Raw genomic sequence first — 20,000 nt, forward strand, 5'->3', positions numbered from 1 at the left:
ACATATTTTGTAATACAAAGCCAACTGAAGTCAGCCAGGGCTTCTGAATTTTTTGAAAAAAAATACTCCTGAATCAGGAAAATTCAGGGGCACAGAGATCTCATTGTACCACTGAGGTGCGGGGTAGATGTTTTCTGACTTGCGATTATGAGGAGCAGCTGGAATTGATAATTGGGCTTGCAACTCCAGCTCCTTTGAAATAATTTGTGAGCTTTAAAAGTTTATATTGCAGAATTGGTAATCAAAATCATTCACAAAGTCTATAGGTTTGTATTTGTCGAAAAAATATGCGAAAACAAACAATAAGGGGTCTTCTCGAAGATTTTCTACGTTTTTTACACCATGTCTGGTCTTCTCCAAAAGACTCACCCTATTTGCAAACCGCATTGGTACAGTTAAGTACCAGATTTCATCTTTCAAAGAGTTTGATGAAGCCAAATATGGTTTTTTTTTCAAGCGGCTCACAGGTCCTATTGGCACCACTGCCGATTGCGTGGCCTACGTACGTACACACTATAGTGAGAATCTGCCTAAAAACAAGATGGAGTGCAATATTCCACATGAAGCAGTGGAAGGATTAGCTAAGTTAACATTGGACCTGATGTGTGAGCATGTTTCCATGCTATAATTTTCGTGGGCTGCTGGTCAGATGATTCCTCTTGAAGGGCAACTCCTGCCAATTTCAATGTGCTGTTGTATTGCTCACGCTACCCTTGACTTGTCAGTACCCGGTGACGCCACAGTTTTTGGCCCAGGCCTTTCCAAGATATGAGCTATTCTAATGGGGGCAACTTTTGTTTACATTTAAAATGAATGAGCATAGGCCTACTCCAAATATTTTCCCCAAAAGGCATCCCTGTTTGCTAGCTGTCTGCTGATGTTGCATAACCTCTTGGATGTTTTTGGGAATAAATAAAAATGTTTTTTTGAAATGTAAACAAAAGTTGCCCCCATTAGAATAGCTCATATCTCGGAAAGGGCTGAGCCAAAAAATGCGGCGTCACCGGGTACGGACAAGTTAAGGGTAGCGTGAGCAATACAACAGCACATTGAATTTGGCAGGAGTTGCCCTTTAACCCATTTACCACCTTTATAAACCCCAGCCAACGATTTTAACTGTACTAAGCCCCAAAATAGTGGCATACCCCTTTAACCCATTTGGCTCAGCCCGATGCACACCTGGTGCCAGATTAAGTCGTTTAAAAAATGGGTTTGCGCAAACTTTAGACGTGAGAGAATAAACACGTTTTATCATCATGTCACCTTTTGGCAGTTGATGATGATTTACAAAAGGCAAGTATGTAACACTGTGTATGTGAGCCCATTTGCACATGGACACTGAAATCAGGTTTGGCAAATCTGTTCCAAGGGAGAAAGTTTTCCATTGGTTAAGCGGCAGTGACCATGCCTTGGGCCAAATTGCTCAAATAGGCCATGATCTACATTGAATTATTTGAAAGGCCCTTATGTGTGTGTGTGTGTGTGTGTGTGTGTGCTTGCATGCGTGCGTGCATGTGTGTGATTGTGCGTGCGTGCATGCATGCGATGTGCGTTCGTGCGTGCATATGTGTGGATGTGTGTGCATGTGTAGAGCATGTGCCTGAATATGTCGAGAGAGAGAGAGAGAGAGAGAGAGAGAGAGAGAGAGAGAGAGAGAGAGAGAGAGAGAGAGAGAGAGAGAGAGAGAGAGAGAGAAACAGAGAGAAGGCTACACATGCTTCATATTTAATTCAATTGAACTTTCTCCCAACTTCACCATTCCAGAGCATCAAGCTGCCCTGCTCCAGCTGAAGAGGGAGTGCAAAGAGGAGGTGGAGAAGCTACAAGTAAGTGCTGCAACCTCTTGCCACCCATTAACACTGCTGGCAACCCTTCGCTGAACCTAGACGCAAACAAACTGGATTGAGAAAGTGAAAATCCTGCCAGATATTCCTTCTTATGCCTGTGCTGCTAACACAGGTGATTGAAATAATTAGCTCATTAACCTGGCTGAAGAGACTGTGGTGATTAGGATCAGCTGGTCCATTGAATTGGCTGGCGCAAATATGTGGCAGGGCTGTAAGGTGCCGTTTCCACGTAGCTGGATATTTTTATATGTGGATATTTTTTTCTCCTGCTTGTATTGGTTTTGCATTGGTTTTGGCCTTCCGTTTCCACGTAGCAGATATTTAAAAATCCAGGTGCAGGAGAAAAAAATAGCAGGAGAAAAAAATATCCTGCTACGTGGAAACAGCACCTAAGTTTCTGACGCCAGGGTGACTGAACCCCCACACTGACACCAACAGCCTCTGCCTATTTCTCACAACTGGAACTGCCTGCAGTTACCACAAAATCCCACTAGATGTCAGGAGAGTAAGTGAAATCCATGACTCGACCGTGATAACCGACTGCACAGTAATTCACCACCTGTGTGCCGTGACTCTGCACACTTTAGTTTGGTTTTGCTCCAGTTGCTTCATATCTGTTGATGATGGGCTTGCCTGCCTCAGCTCTGTTCCTTGTCCGGGCCTTTTCCGCTCTGGCCTGGCCTTAAATAAACCACGGCTGGAGGTGTTTATATGCACCTCCATCGCCGGAGGTCAACTAATGGAACTTGGACGCGGCGGAGGCTTCATCAATGTTCGTCACTTACCGCAAACGGGATTACTCCAAAGGCCAGATTCTGGCTTGATGTGGTGGTGGTGGGGGGGGTCAGGGGGGTTTCATTCTTTTCTGGGCTATAGCTGTTAGCTCTTTGTAAACGCTAGAAAGGCGATTGTGGGTGTTTTGTTTTGTTTTGCTTTTCTGTGTGTAAAGGCGGCTTCTGCTGCCAACAGGTGGAGACAACAGAGGAGACAAAAGGGTCAGTTTCCCCAGGCCCAGTTACATGAATTGGGTCCCTGTTACATTGTGTTTATTGAGTTGTGGGACCTTTCAGATGACTTTGTCCCCGGCCTGGAAGAAGCTGTCATGGGCCCTGACTCAGCCTGAATTCTAACCCAAAGGCACCAAGGGGCTGCCATGCTACCCCACTAGAGGATATTTAACTTTGAGGAGTACCATCAGAAATATGTGATTAGAATTTTGCCCAAATTTTGAGTTCTCATTATGATGTCATAAGGACTTTGCAAGATTTTTAACACAGACTTCTATGGGAGTTGTAGAGTGTTCAAGTAAAATTCTAGAAGAACCTCTAGAAATTCCTTACTCCTCAAAGGGTTAAAACCGCAACATATCCTCCCGCCAGTTCTACCTGCTCTGGCCAGAGAGATATTGCATTTCATTGTTTCGGAAGGCACATAATCTTCACGGAGGCAGAAATGGCAGACTGACTCTAGCAAAGAGAGAGCAAAATGTGCTGCTTATATCAGTATGTGTGTATGCGTGTCTGTTTGTGTTTGTTTGTGTGCGTGTGGGTGCGTAGTTGGGCGTGCCTGTGTGTGTGCATGCACAGGTAGCAAAGATAGAGAGTGAGAAGTGTTTTTAGGAGAGAGATGGACTGGGAGTCTAGTGTGTGTGCGTGCCTGCCTGCCTGCCTGCCTGCTGCCTGCCTGCCTGCCTGCCTGCCTGCCTGCCTGCCTGCCTGCCTGCCTGCCTGCTGCCTGCCTGCCTGCATGTGTGCATGCGTTTGCGTGCGTGTGTGTGTGTCTATGTGTGTCTGTGTGTGCGAGCGTCAGTGTGTGTGTGTGTGTGCGTGAGTGTTTGTGTGTGCGAGTGTCAGTGTGTGTGTGTGCGTGTGTGCGTGAGTGTTTGTGTGTGTGTGTGTGTGTGCAAGAGACAGAAAGACAGACAGAAAATGTGTCTGTGTGTGCCTGGTGTGCTGTACATGAGATAGAGAGAGAGAGAGAGACAGAGAGAGACAGAGAGAGAGACAGAGACAGAGAGATACAGAAAGGAAGTCTGGAAGATGTTTAGAGATAACGGGAGGTTTTTCAGCAGCTCTTTTGAATAATGCATGGGGACTGAGTCTACAATGCTGTAGGACAGCCATGCACTTCATACACTTAAAACAAATATCACAAAATAAATAGAGATAATGGCCTTTACATGACAACCTTTCACCTATGTTCATTACTATGGGCAAAGAAAATATTAGTTGCTTCCTACGGACACAGGGTGCTTCCTGCTATGAACATGATATTCCCTAAATATATCCTGCTCTCTCTGTCTCTGTCTCTGTCTCTCTGTCTCTCTATCTGTCTGTCTGTCGGTCTGTTTCTCTCTCTCTCTTTCTCTCTCTTTTGCTCTCTCTCCCTGCCTCTTTGTCTGTCTGTCTGTCTGTCTGTCTCTCGCTCTCTCTCTCTTTCTCTCTGTCTCTCTGGGATGCCATTATGCCGGAGAGTAGATTTCACATTGTGATTAATATTTTCCCACCCAAGTGTTCTTATGCCATAGACCTTGTATGCTTTAGTGTAACGTAAGTCATGTTAACCTGATATTGTTTGCTTTTACAATTACTGTAAGTTACGATTGTTATCCTAGTTCCATCCAGTGGGTTGTGCTGCCAATTTTGTACAGTGGTGCTCCTATGGGTCAGCAGCCCAATCATGAGGCTGGTTGAGAGACTGAGACATTTAAATGGCTTTTTGATTGCGATTTCTTGGAGGAAATAGGCTACTATTTCAAAATGAATTTGAACAGGTTTTTGTAACGGAAAAGAGAGAGGGGATGAGTTGCGTCCGTGGGGTAATTGTGTAAAACCTTCAAGTGCTCATCGGTTTCCATAGTTGCAAACTTGAAGTAGAGAGAGGGTCAGAGGCACTCTGAAGTCCGTGTTAAAAGTCATTTATTATTATTACATGGACACCATTGATAGCCAACACGTTTCAGTCACGTGCAACCTTCTTCAAGGCTAATGAATTAGCCCTGAAGAAGTCGCACACGACCGAAATGCGTCGGCTATCTACTATGATGTCCATGTAATAATAATAAAGGACTTTTAACACGGACCCTCTCTCTCTACTTCAGGTTTTTGTAATGCTTTTAGAAGGTTTCAGACTAGAAATCTGCATATGGGGATATGGGGTTTGTAGCGTCATGTCTCCCTGCTGGTGCCTTGGCGACTAACTGATTTGGTCCACAAATGCCTCTTTTCCACTGCCGGTTTTCCGATAGGCCTACAGCTCGACACAGTATGACTGTGCCGCCACATTTTGCTTTACAGTTGAGTTGTGTCATGCCTATTCAAAAAGCAAAAAGTTGCAGCCAAGTCGTGCTTTGTCGGGCTGTTAGGCCTACCAGAAAACCAGCAGTGGAAAAGAGGCATAAGACATTCACACAGAGCGTGTAAAAGAGATACAGTGGCATCATGGGTACAGCAGCCAAGGGCAGACGAGTACAGAGTACCATGGGTAGAGCAGACAAGTGCCGATGGAGACTCATTGGGGTTCAAAATGCAGTCTACATGTGACCATCTCCACGTCTCTATCTCTCTTTAGACCTGTCAAAAGGCATAAAAAGCCCAACATATATATATGAAATATAGAGATGTGAGAAGGAGCAGGTCTTCAAATCATGCAGGCCAGCGTCCAGTGACTCCTCCGTGACACAGGAGACAAGCAGTGAAGTCAGCCTACAGCAGTGTTTCTCAAAGTGGGGCGGAAGCCCCCCTAGGGGGGCGCGGAGGTATTGGAGGGGAGGCGCGTTAAGTCAGAAGGTTTTTCCTTTTTTAATACTTTTCTGCCTTGCCATTAAGTCAACACATTCACTTTACAATCACAATACAGTCATTAATTTATTCACTAATATTTAGAGAACATCATAGGCCATATACGCGTATATTAGGCTCTAATAAACTTTACGAAAGCCTATTTATTTGTATTTTCGTAACCATTTTGCTCAAGGGAGGCGCAGACAGACACCCTTCGTCTGAAGGGGGGAATGGCACGAAAAGTTTGAGAAACATTGGCCTACAGTATGTCTGAGCCTGAGCCTGGTCTGGAAGCTGAGCTGTGGGATACAGTAGATCCTCTGGAGGATGATTGGCTCCAGATGTGACCACCTCTGTACTGTACCTACTGCCAGCTCCTCATGGGAAATTAGATCGCCACTTACAAGCTGGACATGTCCGCTTGATTTCATTTTATTCTAGAGACTTGTGTACTGTAGGGCTTCTGTCTTCTCTTGTGTCTTTCTTTCTTTCTTTCTTTCTTTCTTTCTTTCTTTCTTTCTTTCTTTCTTTCTTTTTGTCTTTCCTTTTTTGCTTGTAAGCTTGCTTTTTGCATGTCTTCTATTTTGTTTTTGTCCGTTATGCACATTGTGTGTGTGTGTGTGTGTGTGTGTGTGTGTGTGTGTGTGTGTGTGCGTGTGCGTGTGTGCGTGTGAACGTGCGTGTGTACGTGCGTGTGCGTGTGTGTATGCATGTTGTGTGTATCAGCATGTTTACGGGTGTATCTTTCGTGACCTCTGTGTGATCGCTGCCTGTTGATATCAGCATTAAGCCCCTGTTTATTCACCCAAGCTGTGAGTTGCCAAGGGCGCCGCTTTGCAGACAGGTATTCCAATAGTTTCATGTCTCATGTCTCCATCTAACAGAATGCCAAATGGAGATTTTTTTGTTAGTTTTTGTAAGATTTCTCTTTCACCTGTCTGCACCCTCATCAGAGAGAGGTCGTAACATACACCAGCCGCCAAAGCCCAAAGCCCCCTCTTTCTTCATCCCTTCATTCCTTTATGTCATGCAGGGTTTGTTTTTAGTTCAAATCAGGCTGGACATCGCAGAGATTTTGCGTGGGTGAGAGGGTTCTGACTAGTCTGGTCATACCATACTCTTGCACTAATTTCACCCACACAGAGGGTCTGGAATGGCCGAATTGAGAAACGATTACTGGCCAGAGGGGTGAATTTCAAATGTGCGTCTCATTTTTTTTGACTGCATCCCATGCAAGAGAAGGGCAGCCTAATTTCTGAGGGCGAGTGAGAATTATCCCTTCATAATTGAGAGTTTTGTAACGATTTACGGCATTCATATTTCTGTAACACTGTCTTGGACAGGGGGCTCAATTACCCACAGCACCCTCAGTAATGCGAACTTTGGTCCGAGAATTAGCCTTCAGAGCTAGGCCAGGGGTAGGCACTTATTTTGGTCCAGGGGCCACATTGGTTTTCAAATATTGCCTGAAGGGCCGGATGTAACGGGCAGCTTACTGGTGTTGATAATATAAATATTATATGCTGGCATAATTTGTTCACTATGAAATGGCACAGCGGGCCGCATGTGGCCCCCAGGCCTGAGTTTGCCCACGTCTGGTCTTGGCCAAGGCCTGCTACCATTGTGTATTTTTTTGAAAAAACGTTTGCACACTCCTTTGGATTTTTTGACCGAGAGGTCGAAACGTCATTGCCAGTGAATGAATGAATAAAAAGAAGAAAAAATAACTTAAAGAAGAAAAAATCCAGAGGAGTATGCGAACCTTTTTTCAAAAATACGTAATCTTTTTGTTCAGCACCAGGGATTGTGCACAAGTAACTCTCTACAACTGCTACCATTGTGATCCAGTCACCTCTTGACCTGAAGTGGCTTCAAGGTGTTTGTACCTTTAGTACAGCTTTTCTAAGGAGGTGATTGGACCCCATGGTCTGGCTGCCTTACCAGTAGTTACAGCACAGAGTCTTGGGAATATAAAGACCTTTGACGTCCTTAAGCTTTCGGTGTGAGATTTGGTTGAGTTACATACTTTGCTGCATGTGACCCTGGATTAGAGTTGGCTGTGTATTGAGGTATTATACCTGTAAATGGGAAATACCACTGCACCACTGTACTAGTATTTCAAACCTTTTGCGTGGCGAATGTGATGGCAGATACATGGCCTGTACAGCATACACGTTTCCTGTTGGGGTTGTGTTGTCTGACTCACGCTTATTTCTGTCTCCTTTCCAGTGTTTGCTAGTTCTGTGAGAAATCTGAAAGTACATTCCCATGGACTGTTGATTTGAGGGAAAAATGTCAAACGTTAATCATGGTTTTTTTTTTTCCCAATGTGCATGCCACATTATAGTAGGCCTAGTAAAAATCCATTTTGGCTGTTTTGAATACATGTACATAAATCAAATCAACACTACTAAAGTACAGTTTAATTGCAATTACATGTAATGAACTATAACATTGATTTATGGAATTTCATCAAAATATGAAAGAAATTTATTTTTTCCCAAGAAAAAGCTGTAGTGAATTTGTTTGGAAGAAGTTTTTTTTCAGTTATGACCAATATTATTGGTTCAACATTATTAATCTCTGTAAGGCCACACCAATTTAATTTGTTGGTTCTCGGATTTTTTCAGGAAAAAGTTGAAGCGAGAGGGCGAAAAAAAAAAAAAAAATAGTCGTGTGGTTATACCACCTGTATATCAGCCTCACATGGACCTCCAAAGGAAGGTGCAAGACAGGCAAACACCTGGACATGGAGAAGGACAGTGTAGAAGGGAATTAAGGCAGCCAAATAGACCAGGCACAAAATTAGCTCACAGGGCAATTATTATATTAATCTGGTTTGAATAAACTGAGATGATTCAACAGTTGAATAGTTGTTGTTTTTCTTTTTTAAAACTGCTATCCCACTCCACTAATTCCACTAAGAGCAATACTGTGTTTCACCGCTGCTACTGCTAACCCACAGGGGCTTCAACTTGCCATTGCATGTTTGTCTGTAAATGTTTGAATGTAACATGCTTCCTGATTCGCTAGTCGTAATCGGCATGTTGAAAGGAGTGGTTTTATTGGTTCTATACGTCACATGACCTCCAACTACTAAAGAGACACCTCCCCGTTCATGAAAACATGCAGTCTTGGGTTTTTTTAGCGATTTCATTTTTTGGGGTATTGAAACTGGTTTTTTTTTTTTTTCCATTTTGTTACAAAATACAAGAGGCGAATCCGAGAACCAACAAATTAAATTGGTGTGGCCTCAAGAGTCTGCGTGTAACAGTCTGAGTGATGATAGCCCTGTTGACATGATTTGAAGTCTCTTGAGCGTGTGTGCAAGATGTGAGTTTGCCATAAACCAGAAAGGAAGGTGCCAATTTTTGATTGTGGCCTGAGAAGTAACTTCTCTGTCTTTTCCTCATCTCTCTCATTTCCTGCCTTCCCAAAACCCAGTTTTTGTAGACATTTAGGTTGTTGTAACAACTTGTACTTGCAATGTTGTACTTACACCATGACTATATTTCTACTTTTACTTTGGTAACCTCTGATGTATGAATGTAATTATGTACGTATGCATCCATATGTACATATGTATAGACTGTATGTATTAAATGTATTGTATGTACATATGTACTATACATATGTGCTTATCTACTGTCTGGACTGAAAAGCACACAAAAACAAACTAAAATATATTTTTTTTTTTCCTCCGCCGCTCCTCCCCACCTCCAGGCTGACTTCGAGCTGCAGATCTTCCAGGTGCGTGGTGAGAATGCGGTCCAGGTGTCTCGGCTCGAGACGGCCATCACCAAGATGCAGCGCGACCGCGCCTACAGCCCCGGACACCTGTATGGCAGCCTCCGCGACGCAGCCACCTCCACCGAGGACGAGAACACGGTAAAAATACCACTGTTATTATGACTCTTAAAGAGATGAAATCAAGTCAAGTCAGCTTTTATGGTCAGTTTCTTCATATGCACAGGTCATACAACGAAATTGAAATTACATTTCTCCCTCTATACTATGACAGGACATAGACATACACAGGACTGGCATTTACAGACTGACATAAAGTGCAAAAAAGAACTCCATTTCATGGAGCATTTGGTCCCACTCAGAAATAGCGTTAAATTTCACTCTTTGGTCAGTTTAACATTTTCAGTTCCACTCAGTATTTTGTACATTTTAACACTGGAATGTGAAAAAAGATGAACACTGTTGGTACCTGGAGCAGAGTAGGTGGGTAGTCATCTTGCTCTACTGTAGAGTTGAAATTAGACTGGCCATAATTTTTACATTAACTTTTGGCTCCAGAGTAATTTGACTCTTCGCAGTGTTGTAAGCACTCTATCTGGAGTCATATACTATAAGTTTACTTTAGTTATATTAACATCCCATATTTTCCTTGTACACCAGGCGCCTCGCACCACACGCAATGTCTGCGTCCAGACCGACCGCGAGACCTTCATCAAGACGCCCGACGGAGAGGCACCGGCGAACGGTCGGCCCGCCTCCAGCCCCATGCCTAAGAGACTCAACCCAGACACGCTCCGGAGGGCGGAGCAGGGTCCAGGAGGTCCGGGGGGTCCCTCTGCACCCCCACCTCCACCCCCACCCCCACCTCCTCCTCCACCCCTGCCAGGGTCATCAGGAGGACCCTTCATGCCTCCCCCACCACCACCTCCTTTACCAGGGATGGGTGCCGGCGGCCCCCTGCCACCCCCACCTCCACCTCCTCTGCCTGGGATGGCTGGGCCTGGTGGACCTCCACCCCCGCCACCCTTGCCTGGTGTAGGCGGGCCACCTCCTCCTCCACCTCCTCCAGGGTGTGGTCCTCCTCCTCCTCCCCCCATGCCGGGCTTCGGTGGCCCTCCTGCGCCTCCTCCGCCCTCCCTGGGCTCCTTCGGCCAGTTACGGCAGGCGCCGCCCCGCAAGCCCGCCGTGGAGCCAGCCTGCCCCATGAAGTCCCTCTATTGGACTCGCATACAGATCCAGGACACCAAGTGAGTCACACACCACACCACACAGGACGGACACACACACACACACACACACACACACACACACACACACACACACACACACACACACACACACACACACACACACACACACACACACACACACACACACACACACACTAGGACCTTGTCCCATGCAGATCCATGACACTAAGTGAATGTTATGGATGCCAGCTACTGTAGTTTTTTCTGTGCGTGCGTGCCGTGCCATGCGTGCCGTGCCGTGCGTGCCTGCGTGCTGTGCTCGTGTGTGTGTGTGTGTGTGTGTGTGTGTGTGTGTGTGTGTGTGTGTGTGTGTGTGTGTGTGTGTGTGTGTGTGTGTGTGTGTGTGTGTGTGTGTGTGTGTGTGTGTGTGTGTGTGTAATACAGATACAGTAGTGACCACTATTGCTGCACAGAAGTACAGTACAGTAAATACCTGCTGTGGTGAATCCACACTTGTTTGTGCACATCAGATTAGCCAATACCATGATCGCCTGTGATCGTGTGTTTTTGTGTTACACCCACCCATCCCGTTTCTTATTGAGCAACACACTGTTTGACTGCACCCTTGTTATCCCGTCTGTTTGTGCTCTGAGACTCTCTGGGGCTTCCCAGGAACTCCCAGAATTGCAGCCTGTATTATTATACATTTGATGCAATAACAATGGAATGGAGTTTAAAATTAAATTACATTTCAAAAAGAGCCTTAAAATTGTATCATCAATTCAACAATTCAAGCCAAATCAACAAAAGGTGGACTGAATGTATAGAATCACGGCCGACTGTACGAATGTCTGCACATTCATAACAAATGTAGTTGGAGGGTTCTGCGTCTGAACTCCCAAATTATTTCCATAACTGATGGAACACACAAGGCAATGGGGCTGTGGTGTGGTTGACAGCTATTTATTCACCATATGAATTTGGTATTGGTAAACAACTGGGTAGATATATTCATGACCACAATGGAGGAAGTATAGGATGAGTGGTGATTCCTGAGAGGAAATGAGAGGCTGTTCTGTTTTTTTTGACAAGGATAGATGACTTGATGAGAGCATCGACCTCTGCTAAATAAGATAGCGGTGAGCTGGTTGGATGACGTACAAGCCACTTTTGCTTTCGCAGTCCCTGCATCCCCAGCTTTAGCTCCAATTCATGACAGTGAAACAACAGCAACATATGTGGTTTTCTCAAATAAAGTAACAATCAGCTAATTGGTCAGTTGTACAGTATTGCAATTGCTATGACAACTATGATGCCCTGAATGTTATCAACTATTCATAACTGCACATTTGAATTCAGCCACGTTTGTAGATTTCAAATATACTTTGTACATTTTTAGCTATTGACTACACTTCAGAGAAGCTGTCAAATCACCCCCACCCACAGCGTCTGAAAGAGTGGCAGCTTACTTCCCTGCAATTTTATGGACAATTTATTCTGTAAATTGCGAAATGTGAAGTATCGTGTTAAATTGCTGGTTTTGTGTTGGATTCAGTGATTAGGGCGAGGGGGAGGGGGGAATGCCTTGGGACTAACCCCCCCCCACACCGCGTGCGCGCGCACACAAACACACACACACGCGCGTGTGCACACACACACACACACACACACACACACACACACACACACACACACACACACACACACACACACACACACACACACACACACACACACACACACACACACACACACACACACACACACACACACACACACACACACACACCAATCAGCCCACCTCCTTGGCAGGCCACACACAAACCACAATTTTGCGGCATGTCACTACATAGGATTCAGTACATGTTGATGGAGCCGCTCGTGAGCCTGTTGATTCACATCACACACACACACACACACACACACACACACACACACACACACACACACACACACACACACACACACACACACACACACACACACACACACACACACACGGCCGCACACCAACTTGCTTAAATTTCCTGTTGTGGACCCCCCGACAATTTGATCAAGTCCATCGTTGGCTGGACTAAACAGTCACCAGTGCTGATTCATTCAGTGCAGAAATGCGGAGCGATAGTCATCCACAGATGCTCCTAAGTGTTTCTGGCTGTGCTACCCCACTGACTCACTTCCACAGGATATTGCAGCGGATTTGACTTGTTGTTACACTTACATTTGGCCCACTGTAAATAATTCAAAAGGGCGAAAAGATCCTTTGGAATCCTGATAGGGATATCACAGACAATTTGTGTGTCTCAAATGGTACACTTGTGGCACTTCGGGCACTACACATATGTGCGTAGGGCGCTCACACTGAAAGTGCCCAGGTGCTGCCCTAATGACAGTCAAAAATGCAGTGTGTGAACAATGGACAGTGGGTATTTCTCCATGCGAAGTGACCTAGCCTTGCTCGGACGAGTAACGCCCATTTCACCAAAGACTATCCAATCACTAGTTCTAAGTGTAATTAATAGGGCTGGGACTCGATTAAAAATTTTAATCGAATTAATCTATAGGCTTTGAAATTAATTAATCGAATTAATCACATTTTAATTGCATTTAAATATCTGACTTTTAAACAGTGAAAAGTTTTTTTTTTTTCACATGGATTTTGAATAATGACAATAAATAAGCTTAATCTAAAAATATTGTTCATTTTTAAAAGAAGAGAGAACTCTTCTCAATGTTCACCATTAGGCGAAATGCTGCCATCCACACTGGTCTAATCCAGAACTATGTAGCTATATTATAGTGCGATTAAAATTAGTTTTTTTTTTTAAATCACGTAAATTTTTGTGTGATTAATTATTCAACATTAATGCATTAATGTCCCAGCCCTAGTAATTAATAATTCAAAACACCGTTACTCATCATAGCAAGGCTAGGGGGACACTTCACTTTGAGAAATACCCATTGTGTGCACTACACAGCACTGCTGCCATGTTACTTCCATAACGGAAGAAATTTGACTTTCGGTTCAGTGGAAGAGTTTTGTCAACAGTAAAACACCATGATCTGACTGGGGCCTGTACTACAAAGCTGGTTCAGGATAAGTTAAGGTTAACTTAAGAGGTAAATCACCTAATAGAAGAGGCTGGAGTCCTCATTTTCTTAAGAAAAGCTCTTGTATTGGATGATTTACCTCTTATCTTAACCGTAACTTATCCTGAAGCAGCTTTGTAGTATAATGGGCCCCTGGCATTGTCTGGATAGTAGCCCATGCATGTGATCTCCTTGGCACAAGACGACAGTAGTGGAAACTCAAGGTGGCAAAGGGCCCCGTGTACCCTATCAACCCAATGTCGCCAATGAATCCAATGTTTGTTTTGTTTTTGTTTTTAACACTTGTTACCAAGCAACAACAGAGGAACCACGGTCCTGCAGTACTCAGCATCTTCACAGTTTTTTTTTTTTAGGGCCCGAGCACCAAAGTGCAAGGGCCACGCTGTTTGTTTTGTTTTGTTTTGTTTTGGGTGCAGACAAGAAGTGCAGTTGGTTTGGTTGACACACAGCGCTAATGAGTTACACCTTTAGTAATTCACCTTTAGTAAAAGTAAAGTAAACTACTCACTTTAATTGTTACTACTTACAATTACAACTTGAACAAGAAGTGTCGCCCTCCTTTTGTGTTTGCCATGGAATTGCGCTCGCAAAAAATGGCGAGCCCTGCCATGCCTGCAAAATGGAAATAAACAGCAGAGCAGCTGGGGTAAACATTAAATAAACGGCAACACAAAGTTTGTTTATCTCCGCTGAAGAACAATCTGTCCACTGGAATCCACACTGGCAGCCGGTCCTCAACAACACAAACATGCACACACAAAGACACACGCGTGTACACACCCACGCAGACGTGAGCGCGCGTACACACACACACACACACACACATACACACGTGCGCACGTGCACACACACACACACACACACACACACACACACACACACTAACACGTGCGCACACACACACACACACACACACACACACACACACACACACACACACACACACACACAAACACACACACACACACACGTGAGCGCACGCGTACACACACACACACACACACACACACGTGAGCGCACACGTACACACACACACACACACCACACACCTTCTCCTAGTCCTCGTCACAACTTTGAAAGTAATTCATGTTTTCATAAAAATGATAGGAGATAGACACAGAATGAGTTTGATGTACATAAACTACTTTGCACTCTCTGCGCACCTTGAAAGAATAGTGAAAAACATAAGAAGACATCCAAAGCTGCACCGTTATTTCCTATTTCCAAACTGAAATTGCTTTGTGTGTCTCTTTACCAGCAACAACACGCTGTGGGGATCTTTGGAGGAGCCGGACATCATCAACACCAAGGAGTTTGAGGACCTCTTCTCCAAAGCCAACGTACAGCAGAAGAAGAAACCTTTATCTGACACCTTCGAGAAGAAGGCCAAGGCCAAGAAGGTATGGTAGAGTTGGGCTGTGTGTGCGTGTGTGCGTGCGTGCGTGCGTGCGTGCGTGCTTGTGTGCATTTGTGTGTGTGTGAACAAAACTCTAATCTGGCATGTATGAGACACCTATTTGACTAAATCCAAGACAGTTTGCTTCTTACACTTTCAAGGTTAGGATGATTCATACAGTATATTACCATTCATGCTGTATACACTATTTCTTTCCCCAATCACAGTGATGTGTGTAAGCCGGATTGGAAAAAAATGAAGGGTACCATAGATGGAGGTGTCTCTTTGTCCTGCCTGTTTGGTTGGATGTTCTTCCTTTGGTGGATATCATCACTTGTTTTTCTTTCCCTGATTAGAAGGTCTGAACATAGTGGCTGGAACAGCCATTTCTCCTCCAAGCATAAACTATTGATAGCAGATGGAATGTGAGGAGGATTTTTTTGGCCAAATATTCCCGCGTGTGTCCTCACCTTAACTCACCTCACCTCAACACGCCTCGTTTTTCAGCAACAGCCTTATTTTAGAGTAATGTAGCCTCGCGTTTGTTTGACCTCACCTGCATTGACCTTGACCTTACAGTGAAATGACCTTGTCCTTTGTCATAAGTCTTCTCTGTGCTCGTCACTGTGATCGTCACTGTTACGACTGAGGCAGGAAGATGGAAAAAAAAGGAACGGATTAAGACATTTGGTGAAAGCAAGACCCAGTGTGCTTTGTTTTTTTTTGTTTTTTTACTGGGTACGAAATTTGTGCAGTTTGCACTTTTGGGTCCAGACGGTGAATGGCTTACATTCGTTCGGTTGTATGGATTGTGTGGGAGGAATTAGATTGTAAACAAAGGCCAATAAAATGCTCAGTTTCCTGCTCAGAGCGAGAAAGTCCCATTAGAACACCTCACACTGGGAACAGCTGTTTCATGCCTCTCAGCTTTCCCATGCTCAGCCAGACGCACACACACACACACACACACACACACACACACACACACACACACACACACACACACACACACACACACACACACACACACACACACACTCTCTCACACTCACACACACACACGCAAGCTAAGAAAGATGGAGGGAGGGAGCGTGAAATCTGTGGATAACTTATCATTGATGAAAGTGGTGTTGAAGATAGCAGATGCTTTCTTCATCAAACATAATCAGTGCCTTTTTGTAAATGAAGGCAAAAGTAATCAGCGGTCGGGACTGTGTTTATTTGAAGATACTCTGGCTCCGCCACTAGAGGGTGTTTTGGGTCTCCGCCGGTTTACATTTCCATCCCGCCAAAGTACCTTGAGAGTGCACTGTGAAGAATTCCACAGACACGGCTGGACTAGTTATATGGCATACAGGGCCAAATAATCCAATGGACCGACAGCCCAGCTCACAATATACTGTAGATGGGGCAGCCTAGGGCTGTGCAATATATCGAATTTATATTGTGATATCAATACTGCTGTCAAACAATATTATATGTCATAATATCGAGTTGAAACAATATTTTTGTCATTTGTCTACACAGCCAAAAGGTAGGTTATGCCAAGCACAATACATTCCCCTCCACTTGAGCCATTGCGAGCACAGAGCAGACTTGCTACCCTAGACTCATGCAGAACACCACTGTGTGTTTCTCTATGGCCCTCCACTCACACTGCTGAAGGAAGGGAAGATTGTGAATTGTGTAAGCACAGTTATTTGTCTTTAAAAGAAATATTGTCGTAAATCGTGATATCAATATTGACTTAAATAATTATGATATTGATTTTTCTCATAATCGAGCGGAGCAGCCCTAGGGCAGCCCATCGGTTCATCTTTATGTTATATAGGCAGTGGACAGAACGAATCATTGTATTGCAGAAAATCAGGTAGTGTGTGTAAGGCTCTGGTCTACGCCATAAATGCCCAGGCTGATTTTGGACCCAATTCACTCTGAGGGCCACGGATATCATTTCAAGAGTAATTATTTGGTTTGTTCTGATATATTGCCTCCTCCCTCGTGACCCGTAGTGCAGTCTTGTGTGCTTTGTGTGTAAGATGGTTGATCTTTAAGCCTCGTTCTGCCATAAAGCATACGCTGAGGAAACCAAATAGCCGGTTGTCATGGATATGATGCTGTGATTGATGGGTGAGCAGTGGAGTTATTTAACAGCCAGGCAGTGGAATTCTCGTCTCTCTCTTTCTATTGTCTCTTGATCTATCACTCTATATTTTCATATTTACTATGTATCTGTCTTTCCTTCTTTCTGACTGTCTTTCTATTTCTGATCTTTCAGAAATTCCTTTTCATACCCCTTTTCAGGTACTTTTTTTAGGTACTTTAATATCTCTCTATCTCCATTCATACTCAATGTGTCCTCTCTCTCTCTCTCTCTCTCTCTCTCTCTCTCTCTCTCTCTCTCTCTCTCTCTCTCTCTCTCTGTCTCTCTCTCTCTCTCTCTCTCTCTCTCTCTCTGTCTCTCTCTCTCTCTCTCTCTCTCTCTCTCTCTCTCTCTCTCTCTCTCTCTCTCTCTCTCCCCTTTCTACTCTTTACCCTGCTGATCAAGCAAATACCTATCCCAACCACATTAACTGACCTTGCAGTCTTAAAAGGAGGTCTTCAAACGTGTCTTAGCTCCGTGCCAGGGAGCTGTTGAAACGTGTTCAGCACAGTGCCAGGGCTAAATGGATCCACACCCATCCCATCCCATCCCATCTCATCCCATCTCATCACCCTCCTCTATACCTTGATGACCTTCCTTCAACCCCCCCACTAGGGATGCACTGATACCACTTTTTTGAAAAACGATACAAGTACGAGTACATTCATGTGTGTACTTGCCGATACCGAGTACCGATACCGATACCTTGTACCACCAAAATACAATGAAAATAAATGCATGGCCTTGTTTTTTTTCCACCTGTGATATTTTTATTGTCCATTTCCATGTAGATTTAAATGTTAGTAAATGTACGAGGTGGCACTTTTTCCATGCTGCTTTCAAGTCTACAGAAGACAAGATTTTGTGACAAGTGACAAGATTTTGTATTATTTTGTGTAGTAGCAGTATCGTTCCTGGTATCGGCAAGTGCTTGATGAGTACGAGTATAATGAGCAGTATCGGGTGCCGATACCGATACCATCCTCCTCCTTCTCTCCCTTTGTCCCCCTCACATCCCACCCCCCTCCTCCATCAACATCCCATCCCGCATCTATGCCATATCTCAGGGGTCAGTTGTGGCCTAGTGGTTAGAGAGTTGGTCTTTCAATCTGGGGGTTGCAAGTTCGAATCCCCCCTGACCTCTCCCTACAGGTACATCTCCATCGCTGAAGTGCCCTTGAGCAAGGCACCTAACCCCACATTGCTCCAGGGACTGTAACCAATACCCTGACAAATAATAACTGTAAGTCGCTTTGAATAAAATGAAAGCGTCAGCTAAGTGCAATGTAATGTAATGTAATGTCATCTCTGGCATCAACAAGGCATAATTTTTCTTTTTCAGACCATTCTCTGTAAACCCTAGAGATGGTTGTGTTTGAATACCCCCAGTAGATCAGTAGTTTATGAAATACTCAAACCAAGCCCTTCTGGCGCCAACAGCCATGCCATGTTCAAAGTCATTTAAATAATCCTTCTTCCCCCACTCTGATGCTTGGTTTAAACTGTATCAGATCACCTCCACCATGTCTACATGCCTAAATGCACGGAGTTGCTGCCATGTGATTGGGTGATCAGAAATGTGCCTCAATGAACGGTTGGAAAGGTGTGCCTAATAAAGTGGCCGGTGAGTGCAAACCTATGTGCTAACTAACCTTGTTACATAGATTTTTGACAATACACTTGACTTGACTTGATCCCACTATCTTCCTTCCTCCTCCCCCCATCAATCTATCCATCCATCCACCTACTGTACCTCACCATCCTCCTCCATCCCTCTTCCTTTACCCCCTTATTAAAGACGAAATGAAGCAGTGACCTAATATAGGGGTCTATAACACCAGTAAGACAAGCCAGCAAGTATATATTTTTTTGAAGTCTGAAATTTAAGCCGTTAATAAAAAAATAAAGCACAAACACGTAACGTTTCTGTTAACGTTTCCAGCCAACAGCGGGTGACGTCACGCGAATGGTAGTCCTCTATTCTAATGCTGTTATGATAGTAGTGAATTAAACATTTCGGCCTTGCGTGGCTGATTATGAGCTTATTTGCTTAACCCAAATGAAGCAAGAATACGTGTTTGGGTGGGACAGAACAAATATGAGGCATGAAGGCAGACATCCCACCACATGAACCACAGGTAAACTAAGCAGCTTTTTTGCTAAGGTGACCAGGCGCTAACAAATTCATGAGCCAACATGATCACTTTCATAATCGTGCAATGTTGCAGTTCCCTACCTTCGTCTTACGATGATTTCGCCAACATTTTCCAAGCACCTGAATTATTTTTACTTCACGTGCCCACGTTTATCTATCGGTGTTATCCAGTCAAATCCAATCCAGCCAGTTTGAGGATGCATTCGCGGCTTTTATAACAAAATAGTTTAATACAATAGATGCAGCTACTTTAATAAGCATGCCATAACTTAATTTAGGACATGATAGTTTAATGTGTGTACTCATTTCCCGTGGCATCAACTTCAAATCCCCAAAGCTCCTCCGACTCCGAGAGCGAGACGAGAGAGGGGATGGGATAGCCACACACACACGCAGGCTGCCTCCCTTCCCTTCACAAAGCTTTCCAAACTTCCGCCAATTTTGCAAGTTATTTTCTACTACAGTGCTGAATTGGACCACATAGCTAACTTAACGACATGGGTTTTCAGATTAGCGTCAAACAATGCAGGAAAAAGACGTTATATTTATTATTGGTGACGGTCTGTCACTACAAACCTATGAGAGCGAGCAGCCCCACAGTCCTGACCTATGGTGGATGCAATGGGTGG

The 20,000-nt window shown here is 44.3% G+C and overlaps 1 protein-coding gene across 3 annotated transcripts in view; it reads left to right on the top strand.

The window, feature by feature from the left end:
• The window catches only part of LOC134434954 (formin-like), a 197,962-nt gene that overhangs the window by 59,755 nt on the left and 118,207 nt on the right, over positions 1-20,000 (top strand). For all 3 annotated transcript variants that reach the window (XM_063183646.1, XM_063183644.1, XM_063183645.1), the window contains 4 exons: positions 1,765-1,826; positions 9,353-9,517; positions 10,037-10,623; positions 14,936-15,077. In XM_063183646.1, coding sequence (XP_063039716.1) covers positions 1,765-1,826; positions 9,353-9,517; positions 10,037-10,623; positions 14,936-15,077 — 956 coding nt within the window. The remainder of the gene's footprint in view (positions 1-1,764; positions 1,827-9,352; positions 9,518-10,036; positions 10,624-14,935; positions 15,078-20,000) is intronic.

This window comes from Engraulis encrasicolus, chromosome 19 (genome assembly GCF_034702125.1).
Source record: "Engraulis encrasicolus isolate BLACKSEA-1 chromosome 19, IST_EnEncr_1.0, whole genome shotgun sequence".
NCBI classification, from domain to species: Eukaryota; Metazoa; Chordata; class Actinopteri; order Clupeiformes; family Engraulidae; genus Engraulis; species Engraulis encrasicolus.